This window comes from Aquarana catesbeiana, linkage group LG05 (assembly GCF_042186555.1).
Source record: "Aquarana catesbeiana isolate 2022-GZ linkage group LG05, ASM4218655v1, whole genome shotgun sequence".
NCBI classification, from domain to species: Eukaryota; Metazoa; Chordata; class Amphibia; order Anura; family Ranidae; genus Aquarana; species Aquarana catesbeiana.
This window is the reverse complement of record NC_133328.1, coordinates 195,705,500-195,723,967: the sequence shown is the minus strand read 5'-3', so window position 1 is coordinate 195,723,967 and position 18,468 is coordinate 195,705,500. Positions and strand designations below refer to the sequence as shown.

General features: G+C 40.2%; 1 protein-coding gene across 1 annotated transcript in view; it reads right to left on the bottom strand.

Annotated features, from left to right (window-relative positions):
- Nucleotides 1-18,468, bottom strand: part of FKBP9 (FKBP prolyl isomerase 9) — a 59,547-nt gene that overhangs the window by 9,787 nt on the left and 31,292 nt on the right. Inside the window, exons 5-8 of the mRNA XM_073630468.1 lie at nucleotides 17,438-17,627; nucleotides 13,600-13,745; nucleotides 2,107-2,293; nucleotides 579-724 (exon numbers count right to left, since the gene is read on the bottom strand). Coding sequence (XP_073486569.1) covers nucleotides 579-724; nucleotides 2,107-2,293; nucleotides 13,600-13,745; nucleotides 17,438-17,627 — 669 coding nt within the window. The remainder of the gene's footprint in view (nucleotides 1-578; nucleotides 725-2,106; nucleotides 2,294-13,599; nucleotides 13,746-17,437; nucleotides 17,628-18,468) is intronic.

Below are 18,468 nucleotides of genomic sequence, written 5' to 3'. Positions count from 1 at the left end.
AGCTCAGGCTGGACTTTTCCTTCAGTCATTTTTTACTCTTTCCATCTATTAAATCTTCTGCCCTTGCTGTTTTAACTTTTGATAGTAAAACTAAGTCTCTCAAGTGATGATTTCTTTTAAAAACTACTGAGAGAAAGATGGCTACATTTCATAAAATCTAGGAATAATGCATTGTATCTTACATGCTTCCCGCTTTTGATCCAGAATCAGTGCTCCTCTAGGGGGTGGAAGAGTGAGGTGCGAGGGTTCTCGGATATATTCTTCCCTCTCACAACCATTTGCTATCAATAAACTGCTGCCAAGAGGAAAGAGCAGAAGAGAAGAGTTTATGACTTACTAGTATGTTCTTGTTGCTTTACTGTCCAATGGGTGGGTTGGGAGCAGGAAGGCGACACCACAGTATTCCTTACCTCTAAAGGCTAATATGGTGTCACCCTCCTTGCTGTGCTGTCTGGCAGAGGGGTATGAATGATAAAAAGGCTGAATAGCTTCGGAATTATTTGGCAGTTCAGACAGTTCACATATGTGTAGGCCATCTGCATATTTAGCTGTCTGCCTGGAGTTCAGCTTAAACTTACCCACTCCAGCTTCTCCATACCCGAGATGTGGAGGTATAACGACTGTACGCTTCTCTCCAACACACATATCTCTCAGACCAATGTCCATTCCCATTACAACCTGGCCAGATTCCAATACTATGTTGTAGGTTTTGCCATATTGGTGCCTGGGAAAATAAATTACCATTAGGTCGATACAAGAAAAATATGACTACACGTGGAATATAGATTCCAATTTATATTATCATATAACTAAATAGTGTTAAATTTAAAGTTAAATAGTGTCTTTGTTTTCCCCTAAGTTTCAAGTTGAATTTCAGACTGAATGTTTCTAATCAATTTCACCCAATCAGGGTGATCCTGTCTGTTTGGTCTCTGTATATGTATCGTGACACCCATCAGGACACTGTAGAACTTTGGTTACATGTTTTTTATGGTCTGTATATTATAGATGCATCACCCAATACACCAGACATGCTTCTGGTTTTATGTACATGTTTAATAAAATGTATATTGTGATTTTATATCTTTGTCAGTATTATATTCAGTTATATCTCTATTGTTTACTTATCTATTTGGCCTAAAAACGGTTATTATCAGGGTTATCGGGAACAAAACACTTTACATTCCACACCCCTTTACTTAGCCTCTGCTTTCGTTTTATAAATTTGTTACGAAGTTCATTTTCAGTATCTTGAGTAAAATGGGCTAATATTCATATACTGCTGTGTTTAGATGACCATTGTTGATAATAAAGGGTATGTAAACCCAAATACCAAAATTGTGTAAGTAGCTCCCTTTTGCCTTGTAAAGCAAAAGAAACCCCAAAACAAAAATGTAATATATTGCAGCTTATCAATCCTTAGATGTGGCGGCTGCATTTGTTTTCTTTTTTAGGCTTTTTCCCCTCTGTTTTCATTTGGTGATCTGGCCACTAACATACCTACTGTATGAGAGTCCCCCCGCTCTGGATGAAGAAGCACAAGTGGCACCTTTGGATAGCAGCATCACTCTGAAGTAGAGGAGTGTTACATGCACAAGCAGATTTAGATACACTAACAAATTGAAGCCAAACTCCAGCTAATACTTTAGAAGCAGATACAGCTACAGATACAGGTTTTACATAAATAACACTGATCGCGGTAAGCACCCCTGCCAGTGGTAAATGGTTTCTCTCATCCCTGTAATTTCATACATCTGCTTGAGAGTTTGTCCTTTTGAAAATCAACAGACTAACTAGCTAGATCACCAGGTGAAAATAGAAGAAAAAAAATCCTAAAAAATAAAACAAAATGCAGCCATTACATCTAAGAATTGGTAAGCTGCAATATAATAAATAATTGCTTTTGGGTTTAATACTGCTTTAAGTTTTAGCAGTGTTCCTGACACACAAGTTTTGGTCCCCTGTTCTACCAATATTACATATGATGTGCTTCTCAATCTCCTATATAGTACAACATATTAGTACATATAATATATGGCATTTTCTATGATACCATAGAACATCTATAATATATTGTATGTATAAATATAGCTTGCTGAATCTTACGTTGAATCAAGCACAGTTCCATCCATGAGAGTTGCATTGTAGTGATACTTCAGGTAATCTCCCTTTTTGCTCAGGACTGTACAGTTGCTTGGTTTAAACTGTGCTGTGATGCTGACAGAGTCATCTGGGTTGTGGAAATCAACCACAAGGATATCAAACACTAACACCGCAGATCCTGGGATTTTTCCTGTAAATTCCACAAAGATAAATACAGTACATTTTGTATTAATGCTCATTGAAGACCCATAGGAACAAATTAACACAACACATCAAACAACATGCGTCATTATTGTTCATGTCAATGTGCTCACATAAATCTAAAAGGGTCTTTCAAGTAAACTTTAACCACTTTACTAAACACAAGGGCAGTGTTCTTGCTAGGGCACATGGATTTACCTGTACATCCCTGTTGATTGCTAATGTCACTGTCAGTAGACAGCGCAGGGCATTGACTAAAGGCACAGAGCTTGGGCACCTTTGTCCCATGTGATCACCAGTGTAAACAGTTGTTTAAATGTTACAAAGAATATAACAGAATATGTAAAAAGGAAATCAAGGACGCAAAAACTCAAAACGAATGACAGATTGCAAAATATAGTAGGACAAACCCCAAAAAAATCTTCAAATATATTAATACTAAAAAGGTCAGGTCTGAGCATGTAGGCCCTTTACAAAATAATCTAGAGTGGGTGACTGGAGACAAAGAGAAGGCAGATTTATTAAATACTTACTTCAGCTCTGTGTATACAAAGGAGCATGGGGAAGCTCATGTCCATAATGAGGGTGGTAGTGACACAGCCCCAAATGATCCACAATGGTTGAAAAGTGATATGGTCCAGAAATATTTAGACAGAATAAAGGTGGATAAAGCACCTGGACCAGAAGGCATCCACCCACAGATCCTAAAAGAATTGAGCTCTGTAATTACAATGCCATTGTATCTAATTTTTAGGGACTCATTAATGACGGGAATAGTACCACTGGATTGGCGTAGGGGCAATGTGGTGCCTATATTTAAAAAGGGAACAAAGTCTTTACCAAGTAACTATAGACCTGTTAGTTTAACTTCTATAGTCGGGAAGATACTGGAGAGTTTAATAAAAGACCAAATAGATGAGTACTTGCTGGAAAAAAAAATTTTTAAGCAACAGATAGCATGTGGTATACTTGGATTCTGCAAAAGCGTTTGACACAGTTTCCCACACACGGCTCATGTGTAAGGTAAAGTCTACAGGCTTGGAAATATCAGTTTGTAAATGGATAGAAAACTGGCTAAAAGACAGAATTCAGAGAGTAGTGGTTAAAGGGGTTGTAAAGGTAATTTTTTTTTTTTTTTAAATAACAAACATGTTATACTTACCTTCACTGTGCAGCTCGTTCTGCACAGAGTGGCCCCGAACCTGGTCTTCTGGGGTCCCTCGGCGGCTGTTTCAGCTCCTCCCCGCAAGCACTAACCACCTTAATGCGAGCTCCCTCGCATGGTGGTTAGTTATTGCGGGCGCGCTCCCGTGATACAGCCGGCGGCTATAGCCGCTCGCTGTATCACTCGGCCCCGCCCCCCGGTGCGCCGCGTCATTGGATGTGATTGACAGCAGCGCGAGCCAATGGCTGCGCTGCTTTCAATCCATCCACTATAGCCAATCAGCGACCAGGCTGAGTGGCTAAATGGAGATCGGGAGCGAGCGGCTGAGTTTCGAGGTGTCAGGTAAGTAAAACGGGGGGGCTGGGGGCGGCGGTACTGTCAAAGGTTTTTTCACCTTAATGCATAGAATGCATTAAGGTGAAAAAATTTATACCTTTACAACCCCTTTAATGATTCTTACTCTGAAAGGTCTAAGGTTATCAGTGGTGTACCCCAAGGTTCAGTGTTGGGACCCTTACTTTTTAATACCTTTATAAATGATATAGGGTCTGGGATTAAAAGTAACATTTCAGTCTTTGCAGATGACACCAAGCTATGCAGTGGAATAACGTCCTTACAGGATGTCTCCAATTTACAAGCCGACCTCAATGCACTGTCTAATTGGGCGACTATGTGGCAGATGAGGTTTAATGTTGATAAATGTAAAGTTATGCACTTGGGGGCTAAGAATATGCGTGCATCATGCATGCTAGGGGGAGTACAACTGGGGGAATCCGTGGTGGAGAAGGATCTGGGGGTTTTGGTAGATCATAAGCTCAATAATAGCATGCATTGCCAAGCTGTGGTTTCCAAAGCGAGCAAAGTCCTTTCTTGTATACAGAGAGGTATGGACTCCAGAGAGAGAGATAATTTTGCCCCTGTACAAATCATTAGTAAGACCTCATCTGGAATATGCAGTTCAGTTTTGGGCACCAGTTCTCAAAAAGGATATCAGGGAACTGGAGAAAGTGCAGAGAAGGGCAACCAAACTGATAAGAGGTATGGAGGAGCTCAGCTATGAGGAAAGATTAGACTCATTAGAGGAACTGAATTTATTCACTCTTGAGAAGAAGAAATTAAGGGGGGATATGATCACCATGTATAAATATATAAGGGGTCCATATAGTAAACTTGGTGTTGAGTTATTCACTTTACGGTTAACATTGAGGACAAGGGGGCACTCTTTATGTCTAGAGGAAAAGAGATTTCATCTCCAAATACAGAAAGATTTCTTCACAGTAAGAGCTGTAAAAATGTGGAATAGACTCCAGCCAGAGGTGGTACTGGCCAGCTCAGTAGATTGCTTTAAGAAAGGCCTGGATACTTTCCTAAATGTACATAATATATCTGGGTACTAACATTTATAGGTAAAGTTGATCCAGGGAAAATTCCGATTGCCTCTCTGGATCATGCTTTTCTGGTGTTTTTTTTTCGCCTTCCTCCGGATCAACTGTGGGTATAGGATTGTGTATATGGGATTGTATGATATTTTTTTTTTATTATTATTTATTTATTTATTTTACGGTTGAACTAGATGGACTTGTGTCTTTTTTCAACCTGACTATGTAACTAGTACTGTTCACATTGGTAAGCCTTCCCATTTCTCTCACAACAAAGGAAGGGGAGAACAGAGGATTTAATGAATGAATGAACAAATGAATTAAGCTCTCTGGCATTAGAAGGTGGAGGGAAGGAGGGGTGTTAAAGGGGCCACCAATGTCACTGAATCACTTTATGGAGATTTTAAGTGTTAGCGACTACCAATGATGGTGGAATGGGTGGGGGGTTTTAAAATGCCACTGACCACCAATGATTGTGGGAATGTTTTCAGGGAAGGGAGGTGTAAAGTACCACTGATCACCAATAAATATGGGATTGCTTTGGATAGAGGGTGGTTAAAATTGTTGTAGACCCTTACATATACCCAGTGAAATGATTGGCCTCAGGTGATACATAGAGATAAACGAACCCTCCTGCATACATTTTACCTGTTTATCTGCAGCCTTCTCTCCTCTACATCCATTTAAAGTCCAGAATTTACACAGCTTTTCTGAGCTTCCAGAGGCTGGGGGCATGGATCTGATGTCACACATCGCACAGCTCAGACAAGAGAGATCACAATTTAATAGGGGGACATGCACAGCTGAGGCTGTCAATCATAGGCTGTGTGCTGGAAGCCTGTTACCCTAAACCCCTCAATCTCTTGGGAGTCCACAAAGTCTGTCAGAAGTAATATCTAATGCAGATATGACTGCAGACAGAAATAACACTCGGTTCTTTGAAATGGAGGCCAGTACACACTTTAGAAGGATATGCTTTTTTCATTTGTTATGTCAGAGGTTTACAACCACTTTAAAGTGTTTTGGCTTTATCCTTGACTTCTAGCTATTGCACCCAATGCAATTTCAACCTTTCAACTTTCCTCCAATGATAACGGAAGACTAGCACTTGGTTTCACTGGGTGACTTTTAAATGCTAAGGTCCCCTTACAAGCCCAAGAATGAGTGCTAGTATTTACTTCTCAGTTGGATACATAGGGCATATGGGACCCTTTACCGCAGCACCACCTACAGCACACATATATCATGTCTGGCGAGGATGAACAGGGTTCTTTTTATGTGGACCCCCTAAAGAATAAGTTCACCTTTAGTAACATGTTACAGGTTAAACCCGCATTCAAGATGTAACCTGTAACATGTTATTAAAGCAGCAGCCCCCCCCCCAAGTGGGCACAATTTGAAAACAGCACAGCAGTGCAGGGTTCCGCCACCACGCAGCCAAGCCATTTATTCACAGATTTTGTGAGTGAATGAACTACAAGTCCCATCTGAAACTGTGGTAGATGATTTGTAGTTCTCAATTAACTGTGAAGGCGCTGGTGAGCGCTCTTGTAGTTCAGTGATTCTTCCTGCAGTTCAGTAACTGTCTGGCTGTATAGGAGGTATGGGCAGGCCGCTATAATAAAACTCTGCAGGAGCCTGGAATTGCACCTGCAATCTTCTGATTACTGGTGCAAAGTTCTACAGGTTGCAGTGTAACAATATCATAAATACATATTTTTTTACTTGCAAAATGATGTGCAATTATTTTTTTTAAAAAGGTAAAACTTTAATTTACTTTTTATCTGTCTCAAAAAATGAATATAGAGTACAGTACATTTGTTCAGTGTTGCAGCACTGAAAACTGAAAAATGGGAAAGGACAGGAAGTTGGTGTAACATGCCAGTCTTAAAGTGATGATAACAATTATATTTTGAGGTTCTATAACAAACCCAGGGGATTCAAACAAAGTACATGATGAAAAATTGCAATATCATATCCTCATCCCTCATATCCTCATATCCAGTTTCAAATCGCATGACAAGTCGCACTCCATCGCCAGGACTCATGTTGCAGTAATTATGAAAAAGGTTACTACACTACTTTTCATCGATTTCATTGCTACTTGCATAGACTTCTGTTAAATGAAGTCGCAAGCTGCAATGAAATTGGCAATGCAAATCGCACTGATGAGCAGCTTTGAAATAGCTCTGAAGTAGCGCAATTTCAAAGCCCCACCGGTGTGAACCTGGGCTAAAAGTCCAGCTTCTTCATAATGGAACTTTAATGGCAACAAACAGAGGAAAATATAGTGTTTTACACCACAATGTATAAAAAAAATGTTTTCAATCCTTATCTTTATTAGTACAAAAGAATATATATACTGTATACATCCAGGGAAGTGATAACATGTCATAAATGTGGATAGTACAAGGTATTACCTACTTGTATTTCACAAAGCCACAGCATGATAGCCATAGATTAAAAACAGATAAATGTCAGAGTAACAATTCTTGTCCTCAAAGTTACCACCAGGGGTCCGGTGGGCCTGCTAATTCATATTTCCAGCACTGTTTGGATACATTTCCCGCTGGCAGTCTTTATATTTGAAACCTCTGAATCCCCTGTATTAGGGGATTGTAAATTAGCCTCCTACATATATATAGATTTTGAGCAATTTTCTTCAAGCCTTTATTTATATTGTTAATTAGTGATTTCTCTGGGCGACCCCAGTAGCTCACAGATTTGTTGGCTCTGCGCTACTGACCCCTGGTGGAAAGTTTGAGGACAAGAATTGTTTAACTTGACTTTTATCTGCTTTTAATCTATGACTATCATGCTGTGGCTTTGTGAAGTATAAGTAGGTAATATCTTGTACTATCCACATGTATGACATGTTGAAATGGATATAATTATGTTGTTAAATCTAATGAACTGTTTTCATCATAGAATGTATGCTCCCACATGATATAAACCCCTAAAGAAGGAAAATAAATGATATTTCGAAACGCATTGGGTTTTCACCAGCATACTTTTGCATTCTGATATGTTAAGATAGCCTTCCTGGGATGTTTTATATATATATATATATATATATATATATATATATATATATACACACACACACCGTATATATATATATATATATATATATATATATATATATATATATATATATATAAATGTATATTGCAATATTGGGGGTTGTTTAGTTAAAGTGTAGCACCCGCTAGCGAGAACAGTCCACACAAAGGTTTCTCCAGCAGCAGACGCACCACTGCTTAGGCTCCCACACGGAGCTCTCCTGACTACTGTCAGCGACCTCAGATTTGGGTCTCTGGCTTTCACAGTGCAGCCTGCACTTTCTGGCTACTCCAGTGCACACCTACACTCTCTGGGTTCTCCCTTGCAAGCCTGGACTCCTCGGGAGGGTAGAGCCCAGAACCATGGTCCTGACTCTACTATCAGGCCCACACACACCTGAACAATCAGTGTGCCAGTGAGTCTCAAAACCCGGACCCAGGACTTGGGATTTCATCCCACCCGGATCTCTAAGAAATCCCCGGGCTCCAGGTCCCAAAGTGGACTTTACTAAATAATGAGGAAACTGAAAAACCAGTTTCCTCCCAAACAAGAAAATACACTGGAGCCCCTCAACCTGCCTGGTTGAGAATCCTGGACCCATACACTGGTGGGGTACCACACTACCCCAATATATATATATATTTACTTATGGTTGTGGCCCTGATGACCGAGAGAGATGTGAATCACATAAACAGGCAACAAGACTTACAACATAAATAGATCTGAAGTGTGTCTTGGTGGTCTGGTCGGTATGCCAAGAAAAGGGAGCATACAGAATATAAGTAATGGCTAGTTTGTGAAGAAAGATGTGTTGAGAAGTGCCCTGAAAAAAGGGAAGGGCGCGAGGGTATCGTGCACTGAAACAGACAATGAGTATGGGCGAATGGGCTGCTTAAATACCCCCTGGGCTCCTCCCATAAATTCAGGCCACCATACTGGCTTTCTTAATTATGGTCGTGGCCCTATGACCAAGAGAGATGTGAATCACATAAACACGCGACAAGACTTACAACATAAATAGACCTGCAGCGTGCCTTGGTGGTCTGGTTGGTATGCCAAGAAAAGGGAGTAAAAGACTCAGAGAGCGAAATAACTCTTTATTGATTTCTTGTGGTTATTGAGCCGTTTCTTCCTGAGGATTTGGGATATAGGTGGCAAAGCAAGCGGACTTCCATTGGCCTAGTTTCTTGATCACGTGGTCTGGTACTCAATGTTGGAAGGCAGCTGAGGCTGCTCCAATCCGGGAGGAATGTCCAGAGAACTGACTGGGGTTGAAGGCCAAGTTGCTTAGGAGGATCCTGACATGCTTGACAAACTGACTGCCACTGAGGGGGTTGGTTAGAAAGGGTAGCAATGGGCTAGCTTCAGGCTGGGTACAGTAGTCGGTCAAGGACCGTCACTGGGCACCAGGCGTTGTTAGTCTGAAAAGGTTGATGTCAACCCCTGGGCCGGTTTGTTGCGTTTTGCTGACTGTGAGATGACGGGTGTAATGGTTCAGAAAGGGAGTCAGGTGGCGTCGGAGCAGTGTCTGACTGCCGGAGCTGCTGACGGTAAATTGACTAGATCGTAGAAAATCGTATAATGCCAGGTAGATGGCTGCTCGGATAACTAGGCTGGGCAAAGCCCCAAAGGGAGAACAAGTGAGGATTTCAGACATCTCCCCGAAGATTGCACTCGTGATAGGTAGGCGTCTGCCACTGGCTACAGGTTGGTGCTTCTGTATGCCTCGTAGGAGTGACTTGACTGCGTGGGCCGAGAATACTGATGATTTACTGGGTCCTGTAACGATAGAAAATGCTGGATGCTGGCTAGGTATAGCCTGATGGTGTTGTGAGCAAGGGCTAGCTGGGTATGTCAATATGATATGAAGGCTAGGACGTGTCTAACGTTGCCTATCACTGCTCCTGGGGAAGAGGCCAAAAACTTGCGGTAAGTGTTCCAAGCAATGCGATAGGCCTTCAGTGTGTTGCGTGCCAAAGATTGGTTGATGAGCTGGGTTGCGTTGGCGAGGTGCAATTTTAATCCATCGTCAGCAACGACCAGGGTGGGACAGGAGTAGTCGTTGGGTCGGCTCCAGGCTCCTGCTGGAAAAACAAGGTAAGGTTGAAACGGGAGAGCGCATCAGCAGCGATATTGTATTCGCCTGGTGATGGAGTGACAGCTGTACGAGCCTGCGCAGGAAGGACATGATGGAGAGTGACTTGGATCTACCTTTGTTAATGATGTCGGCCGTGGTTTGATTGTCCGTGGTAAAAAGCACTGCCAGTTTTGTCCAAGTGTGGCCCCAGACCTGGGCAGCTGCGATAATGGGATATAGCTCGAAGAGAGATGAGGACTGGGTAAAACCAGGGATTAAGAGAATCTCCGGGGGCAAGGATACAGCGAACCAGTGGCAGCCAAATATGGCCACGAAGCTGGTGGGGGCTGCGGCATCGGTGACCACCTGTGGTGACTCGTCTGACACTGCCAGAATGAACATTGAAATGCCGTTCCAGCTGATGAGGAACTCGTCCCACATAGCCAAGTCTGCTACTGCTGCTTGATCTAGTTTGAGAATTCGGTCTGGGTCTTGTACTGGTGTGAGAAAGACTAAAAGCCGTGATATGAAGGACCGTCCTTGAGGAATAATCCTCATCGCAAGGTTCATCATCCCTAGTAAGAACTGCAACTGCCTCCAGGTGCACAGTTGTGACTGGGTGAAGTTGTGGATAGTTGCCCTGATACAAGCTAGTTTGTCAAGAGGCAGGCTAGTTTGCATAGCTTGTGTGTCGAGAGTGACACCTAAAAAGGTAATGGAATGTGCCGGTCCTTCTACTTTGTGCTTGGCTATGGGCACGTTGAGGTTGTTAAAAACTATTCCTAACTTGTCTAGATCTGCCAGGGGTGTGCCTGGTTTCGCAATAAGCAGGAAGTCGTCAAAGTAGTGGATGACCGAGTGACAGCAGGCCTGGTGAGACAGAATCCATGTGAGGGCCTGAGCAAAAATGTTGAACAGCCACGGGCTGCTCTTGGACCCGAAGGTCAACTTGGTGGCAAAGTAGTAGGACTCCCTCCACTTAATATCGTGCCACCACCAGAAGGACGGTTCGATAGGGAGGAGCTTGAACGCATCAGATATATCTGCTTTGGATAGCCAGGCACCGGGACCTATACCAATGATGGTTTGGATGGCCAAGTCAACTGAGGCATACTTGAGTGAAAACTCCTCGGAGGGAATCAGGGAGTTCAGGTTGAGGATGTGAGAAGAATGAGGTGCAGACAAGTCATACACTAAGTGGATTTTATTACTGAACTTGCCCTTGACAAGCCCAATAGGGCTGACTCTCCAGACTGGTAGCCTGCACTGGCTATGGAAGCATCTGCCTTGAATAAAATTGATGCAAATGGGAGCTCCTACCAGAGAAAATATAGGTCATCCTAGTCTATCTGCTGGTCGTGATTGACCAGGGGCCTCACAGTTGCTTCAGAGCACCAATTCGCCATGTGGGTAGTGGACTGGCAAATGGTGTACAGCAGTGAGCGGAGGCCTGCGAAATGGCGCAGAATAGCTCTGTGTCAGAAACGCTCCAGTCTGTCTTGATCTGGAACTGGCTGAGCTTGGTGGCTGCCTATGGTAGTCATCAAAGGCATGCCCTCCATACTTGTACCCTAGGTCTGTGACTGAATGGAGATATAGGTCCAGCTCTTCCCTCCTGTTGGGGGAGGCTGAGCAGACAACATCCCTGAACATCCTGAAAGCCAAAATGAATTTGGTGACTAAGTTTGTGGGTGAGCCTGGGGTCTTTCGACTTAATGACCACAGAGAAAATATCCAGTGAGTGGGATTTGTGTGGATGAAAATGCCTTGTTGATGTCAGAGGAGAATGGGCAGATTGGTTCCAGATGATAGAAAGACAAGAGTAACTCAAATAACCACTCGTTACAACCAAGGTATGCAGAATACCATCCCTGAACGCGCAACACATCCAACCTTGAAGTAGATGAGCTACAGCAGCAGAAGACCACACTGGTGCCACTCTTGTCAGCTAAGAACAGGAAACTGAGGCTCCAACTCGCATAGGCTCACCAAAATTGGACCATATAAGATTGGAAAAATGTTGCCTGGTCTGATAAATCTCGATTTCAGCTGCGACATTCAGATGGTAGGGTCAGAATTTGGCTTAAACAACATGAAAGCATGGATCCATCCTGCTTTGCATCAACAGTTCAGGCTGGTGGTGTAATGGTGTGGGGCATATTTTCTTGGCACACTTTGGGCCCCTTAGTACCAATTGAGCATCGTTTAAATGCCACGGCCTATCTGAGTATTGTTGCTGACCATGTCCATCCCTTCATGACTACAGTGTACCCATCTTCAGATGGCTACTTCCAGCAGGATAATGCACCATGTCACATAGCTCATATCATCTCAAACTGGTTTCTTGACCAATGAGAATGAGGTCACTGTACTCCAATGGCCTCCACAGTCACCAGATCTCAATCCAATAGAGCACCTTTGGGATGTGGTGGAATGGGAGATTTGCATCATGGATGTGTAGTCGACAAATCTGCAGCAACTGCATGATGCTATCATGTCAATATAGACCAAAATCTCCAAAGAATGTTTCCCACACTTTGCTGAATCTATGCCAGAATTAAGGCAGTTCTGAAGGCAAATGGAGGTCCAACCAGGTACTAGCAAGGCGTACATAATAAAGTGGCCAGTGAATATATAAATATATATATATATATATATATATATATATATATATATATATAGTCCCATTGTGAGAGTTTCTTTACATTTGTAGGTGTGGGGATGTTGGCAACTAATAACTTACTACTTTTATAACTAAAAGTCCAGCTTGATCTTCAATATCCAACCTCTGGGACCACATACACCCCTATGTTTGTGCATTTTCACCATATTCTCAGTTTAAATTGCTTATGTTTGTATGATGATAACAATTACAGTACAATTTTGAGGTTCTTTAACGTGTCTATTAAAATGATAAGGAAATAAAATCACATTGGTTGCAATAAAAATAATTCCTGGGAAAAACAAAGACTATTCAGAAACAAAGGCTTTTAAAAGTTAAATTATGTTATGTAAAAAAATACACTTCCATCCTGAATTGACCTAATTGACCACATTCTGGTGTTAACTGGCCCTAAACTATTCAAAGCTCAAATCAGCCAGTCTTTTTCTTATGCATATAAACGAGATGCTAAGTAAGAATAGCAAGCAGTTTGGTCACATGATGACTATGATTTTGCAGAATGCGTGGGTTCACATTACTTGCTAAGTACAAAGCTAAAAACTGCACAAGGGCTTGCAGTTAAGCACTTTGTTCTGATTACATGACAGGACACCAAAAATTGTTTAGTTCTGCTGTCTATTGAAGGAAATTAGACCCCATCCACACTGAATAATGCTGCTAGCTATTACATGCGGGAGACATACCAGGGGTTCTCAGAGATTGGCTGCAGGTGGCAGTCCCAGGACCGATCATTCACAGGTCCTGAGGCCACAGAAGCTGCCAGCCTCTTAGTGCTTTCAAAGAGTCTGCCACCTGCAGCAGATCTCTGCCAACCCCTGCTGGGTCTCCCCCACATAATCGCTAATGACCCCATTTGAAATGGTGCCTTATACAATATTTATGTGTTAATGTACAGTAGATGCCTGAGAACAGACAAAATGCCACCTACCTCTACCCTCTTCACCATAAGCAAGATGGGGTGGAATTGTTACCCGTCGTCTTTCTCCAACACACAGGCCCAGCAAACCTTCATCCATGCCAGAAATCACATAACCCTTCCCAATGTATGTGTCATAAGTGCGATTTCTAGAATAACTGCAATCAGAAAAGAGATTTGTCAACACTGAAAGGTTACATGGATACACAACTTGCATATCTAAGGTGCTCAAACATATGAGATGAACAGGAAATTTTATATCGCAAACTGTACAGACCCCCCTGATGAGTGATCTCAGGAGAAGAATTATCTGGATTTTCCAAGACAATCACATTTTTCATTGTTTAGGCAATCCCTGAAAGCTCGTCTACTCGGAGAAGCCTATCCCTCCACCATCTAATAAACTGAATTTTACATTCTCAATTAGCTCATCCCTCACAATTATTATTTTTTTTGTATCGTTTGCCCCCCCTCCCCATTTTAGATTGTAAGTTCTCACAGGCAAAGCCCTTCTAATCCTCTTGTACTGTATATTAACTTTACTGTTTGCCTTTATTTTGTAAAGTGCTGCACAAACTTGGTGCTATTATTATAGATCCTGTATAATAATAATAATTAGGGCTGTAACTAACAATTGTTTTCATAATCGATTAGTTGGCCGATTATTGTTTTGATTAATCGGTTAATAACCTTAAAAAAAAGTGTGGTGTATAATTTAGTTAATATGTAAAGTTTAAAAAAAGGCAATTTATTCTTAAATATCTCTATACAGTGGTAAATATAAATAACCAAATATATGGTTAGGGAGCAAAATATCTAATCCACTTTGAGAATAACAGACAGAAGATATATACTGTATATAATATTAGAGGAGATATAATGTATCTACTATTAGAAGACATATCCTGTATATACTATTAGAGGAGATATCTTGTATATACTATTAGAAGAGATATACTGTATATACTATTAGGAGAGATATACTGTATATAATGTTAGAAGAGATATACTGTACTGTATATACTATTAGAAGAGATATACTGTATATACTATTAGGAGAGATATACTGTATATAATGTTAGAAGAGATATACTGTACTGTATATACTATTAGAAGAGATATACTGTATATACTGTTAGAGGAGATATACTGTATATACTATTAGAAGAGACATACTGTATATGCTATTAGAAGAGATATACTGTATATGCTATTAGGGGAGATATACTGTATATACTATTAGAAGAGATATACTGTATATACTATTAGAAAAGATATACTGTATATGTTGTACTATTAGAAGAGATATACTGTATATACTATTAGAGAAGATATACTGTATATACTATTAGAAGAGATATACTGTATATACTATTAGAAGAGATATACTGTATATACTGTTAGAGGAGATATACTGTATATACTGTTAGAGGAGATATACTGTATATACTATTATAGGAGATATACTGTATATACTATTAGAAGAGATTTACTGTATAAAGTATTAGAGGAGAGATATACTGTATATACTATTAAAGGGTGAATCTGGCAAATATCATTGGACTCAGATTACATTTTTTTATTTAAAAAACAAACAATGTCTTCCTTCAAAAAAAAATGTCATTTTAAGATCGTTCGATTTTCTAATCATTAGTGGGGTCAAATCGACGTTCATTTTCAACCACAGTGACAGGAAAATTTGGAAATAGAAAACTTCTTGGTCAAAGGAATTTTCAGACAGTGTATGTGGTTTTCGTTCAGAAATTACAATTATTTTAAAAACAAGTGAAAATTTCAAACAGCATTCTTTCATTCGGCGAATGTACAAAGATTTTTCGTCTGAATATTCTCATCTGAAAATGTATCCGTGTGGCCAGCATAAGGCTCGGTACACACCTATGCAGTTTGCTTTTAATCTGTTTCTGCAGTGCTTTTTGCTGTGCGTTTTGATTTTGTGCACGTGATTTTGCTGCGATTTGCATTTTTGCATTTATTTTGGCCAATTTGTTGTTGGGCAGATTAAAAAAAAAAAAATTGCTGCAAAAACGCATTACATGCTTTTCTGCAGCTTCTCCAGTGAAGTATATTGAACCAAAAAAGCATAGTTTTGCATTGAATAAAAAGTCCCTGACCCTTTACAAATACGCCGCGGCTGAAAAAAGCATAGATGTGAACGTGTCCCATAGGAAACCATGTAAATGAACTGTAGTGCATTTCTGCAAAAAGCACCAAAAAACACATAGATGTGAACCAGGTCTAAGACGTTTATTAACATAACGGGGTTAAAAAAACTAAAATTAGCCCTTTATAGTACAAAAAAGGAAATAATCACTACTGTAAGGGGTTCATTTTTTTACTTTAGAACTGTGAAAGAAATAGTTACAGTAGCGATTATTTGCTCTTTTTGTACTATAAAGGACTCATTTTAGTTTTTTTTAACCCCATTACGTTACTGGCCGATTAATCGATTATGAAAATAGTAATCAATTAATTTCATAATCGATTAGTTGTTTCAGCCCCAATAATAATAGTAGTAAAATCAGTGCTAGAAATGTCCATTCAGTATGCCTAAAACAAGAGTGTTAGGCTGGCCATACACCTATAGATTATCTGCAGATTTCCTATGGTTAGATGGAAAAAGTGGGAGATTCCTCCATCCACACAGTTTAGCGAACATGGAGAGATCTGTTGCACATTTTCTATCTAACCATAGAAAATCTGCAGATAATCTATAGGTGTATGGCCAGCTTTATTCTACAAAATGATTGTGGTTATCAGCTCTATTGACCACAGCTTCCTCCTATGGGTTGTGTTACTAGTCTTTACTGTACAGAACTAAAGGAAAAGTATAATTAAAACTAAGGGATACAAATGCAGCAACACATTTAAAGATATGTTTGCTGCAATAATAAATAGTAATAAATTCAATTAAATTAATTTTTTTTTTTTGGTTTTGGGTTGATATACGCTTTAAAAGTTTTTTGTAGCAAAGTTATATGTGAAAGCTCACTCCAACCTGAAAATACAAGCTAAATACTAGAAAAAAAAACTTGCTGTGCTAAGTTTAAAGTTAAATGACACATTCTTGTTTTGTGAAACAGTTAATTATTATAATTAACATGGTACCTTCCATTTAGACAGACAGCTCACCCAGTGTACTGTATCTAGGAAGAAGCAGCATTGTCACCTTAGGACAAGATGTGTGTTAAGACTACAGAACTCTGGAAGAACCTGGAAGAACTTATAGCAATATTTATAGCATATCTGCAGAAAAAAAACAAACATTCTCCCTTGCAATGGGACTGCTCTTGCACTGCAAGGGTTAAATAATAGTTCAGGTCTAGGGGATGGGAAAGAGCCCTTTTTACCTTTTACTTACCTAATCCCAGCTCACTGGCAGCCAGCGCTTCCCTAGACTCCAGCAGTGGACTCTCTCTTGGTCTCCTCATGCCCACAGCCCTGCATTGTATTTGATAACATCAGAGGATCTAAGATCACCAGAACGCAGGGGAGAAGAGGCTGTGGGGAACAGTCTAGAAGCGCAGAAGGATCCTGTGGGGGCCGGGATCAGGTAAGTAAGAGTGTTTTTCTGATCCCCTAGCGGTAAACTAGTTTTTAACTCTTGCAGTGCAGGCACAGCCCCAATGTACAAAAGCATTTTTTGTTTTCCCCGGAGTTCAGCTATAAGATTTTGATGCAGCTTCTCAGTATGCAACATGCAGTTTCAGTTTGGAGTTGACTGGATTTCTGTCAGGATCCACAGGTATTTTTTTACACTTATTGAACAGATATAACAAAGAAAATGCTTTTAGTGGTATATTTAGCAGTCTTGGGTAGTAATTTTACAAACCTGGAGTCAAAGAAAGTGCCATCTAACAGTGTTCCATTATAATGGTATCGGATGTAATCACCAGCCTGTGTCTTCCGCTCACAGATGTCTGGCATATAAAGGACCTCTGATGTGATACCATCTTTAGGATTGTGCAAATCTAGCAAAACTACGTCAAACACAAGTGATGCCTGGGCAGGGATATCTTTACCTAGGAAAATATATATAACACATACATATATATATAAAATAAAAAGCATAGCGCTAAATCTTTATTTTTTTTAATCAAATTCAGGAAATTGAGAAGGCTTGACTCTTGGTAAATACAAGTTTATAAACATAAAAAACTTTGTGTTTAGTGTAATAATATGTGCCAGGAGCTGCACTTACAAATATCCCAGTGCTACATAATAAACCATTAATATGTTATATACACTCACCGGCCACTTTATTAGGTACTCCTGTTCAATTGCTTGGTAACACTAATTGCTAATCAGCCAATCACATGGCAGCAACTCAATGCATTTAGGCATTTAACCACTTAAGGACCAGCCTTGTTTTGGATTTTAGGTGTTTACATGTTTAAAACAGGTTTTTTTGCTAGAAAATTACATAGAACCCCCAAACATTATATATGGTTTTTTTTTTTAACACCCTAGAGAATAAAATGGCAGTCAATGCAATACTTTTTTTTTGCACTATATTTGCGCAACAGTCTTATAAGCGCACTTTTTTTGGAAAAAATTCACTTCACTAAGAAAACAGTAAAGTTAGCCCATTTTTTTTTATATTGTGAAATATAATGTTACACCAAGTAAATTGATACCCAACATGTCACGCTTCAAAATTGCGCCCGCTCGTGGAATGGTGTCAAACTTTTACCCTCAAAAATCTCCATAGGCGACGTTTAAAAAATTCTACAGGTTGCATGTTTTGCGTTACAGAGAAGGTCTAGGGCTAGAATTATTGCTCTCACTCTACCGATCATGCAATACCTCACATGTGTGGTTTGACCACCGTTTTCATATGCGGGAGCTACTCACGTATGCGTT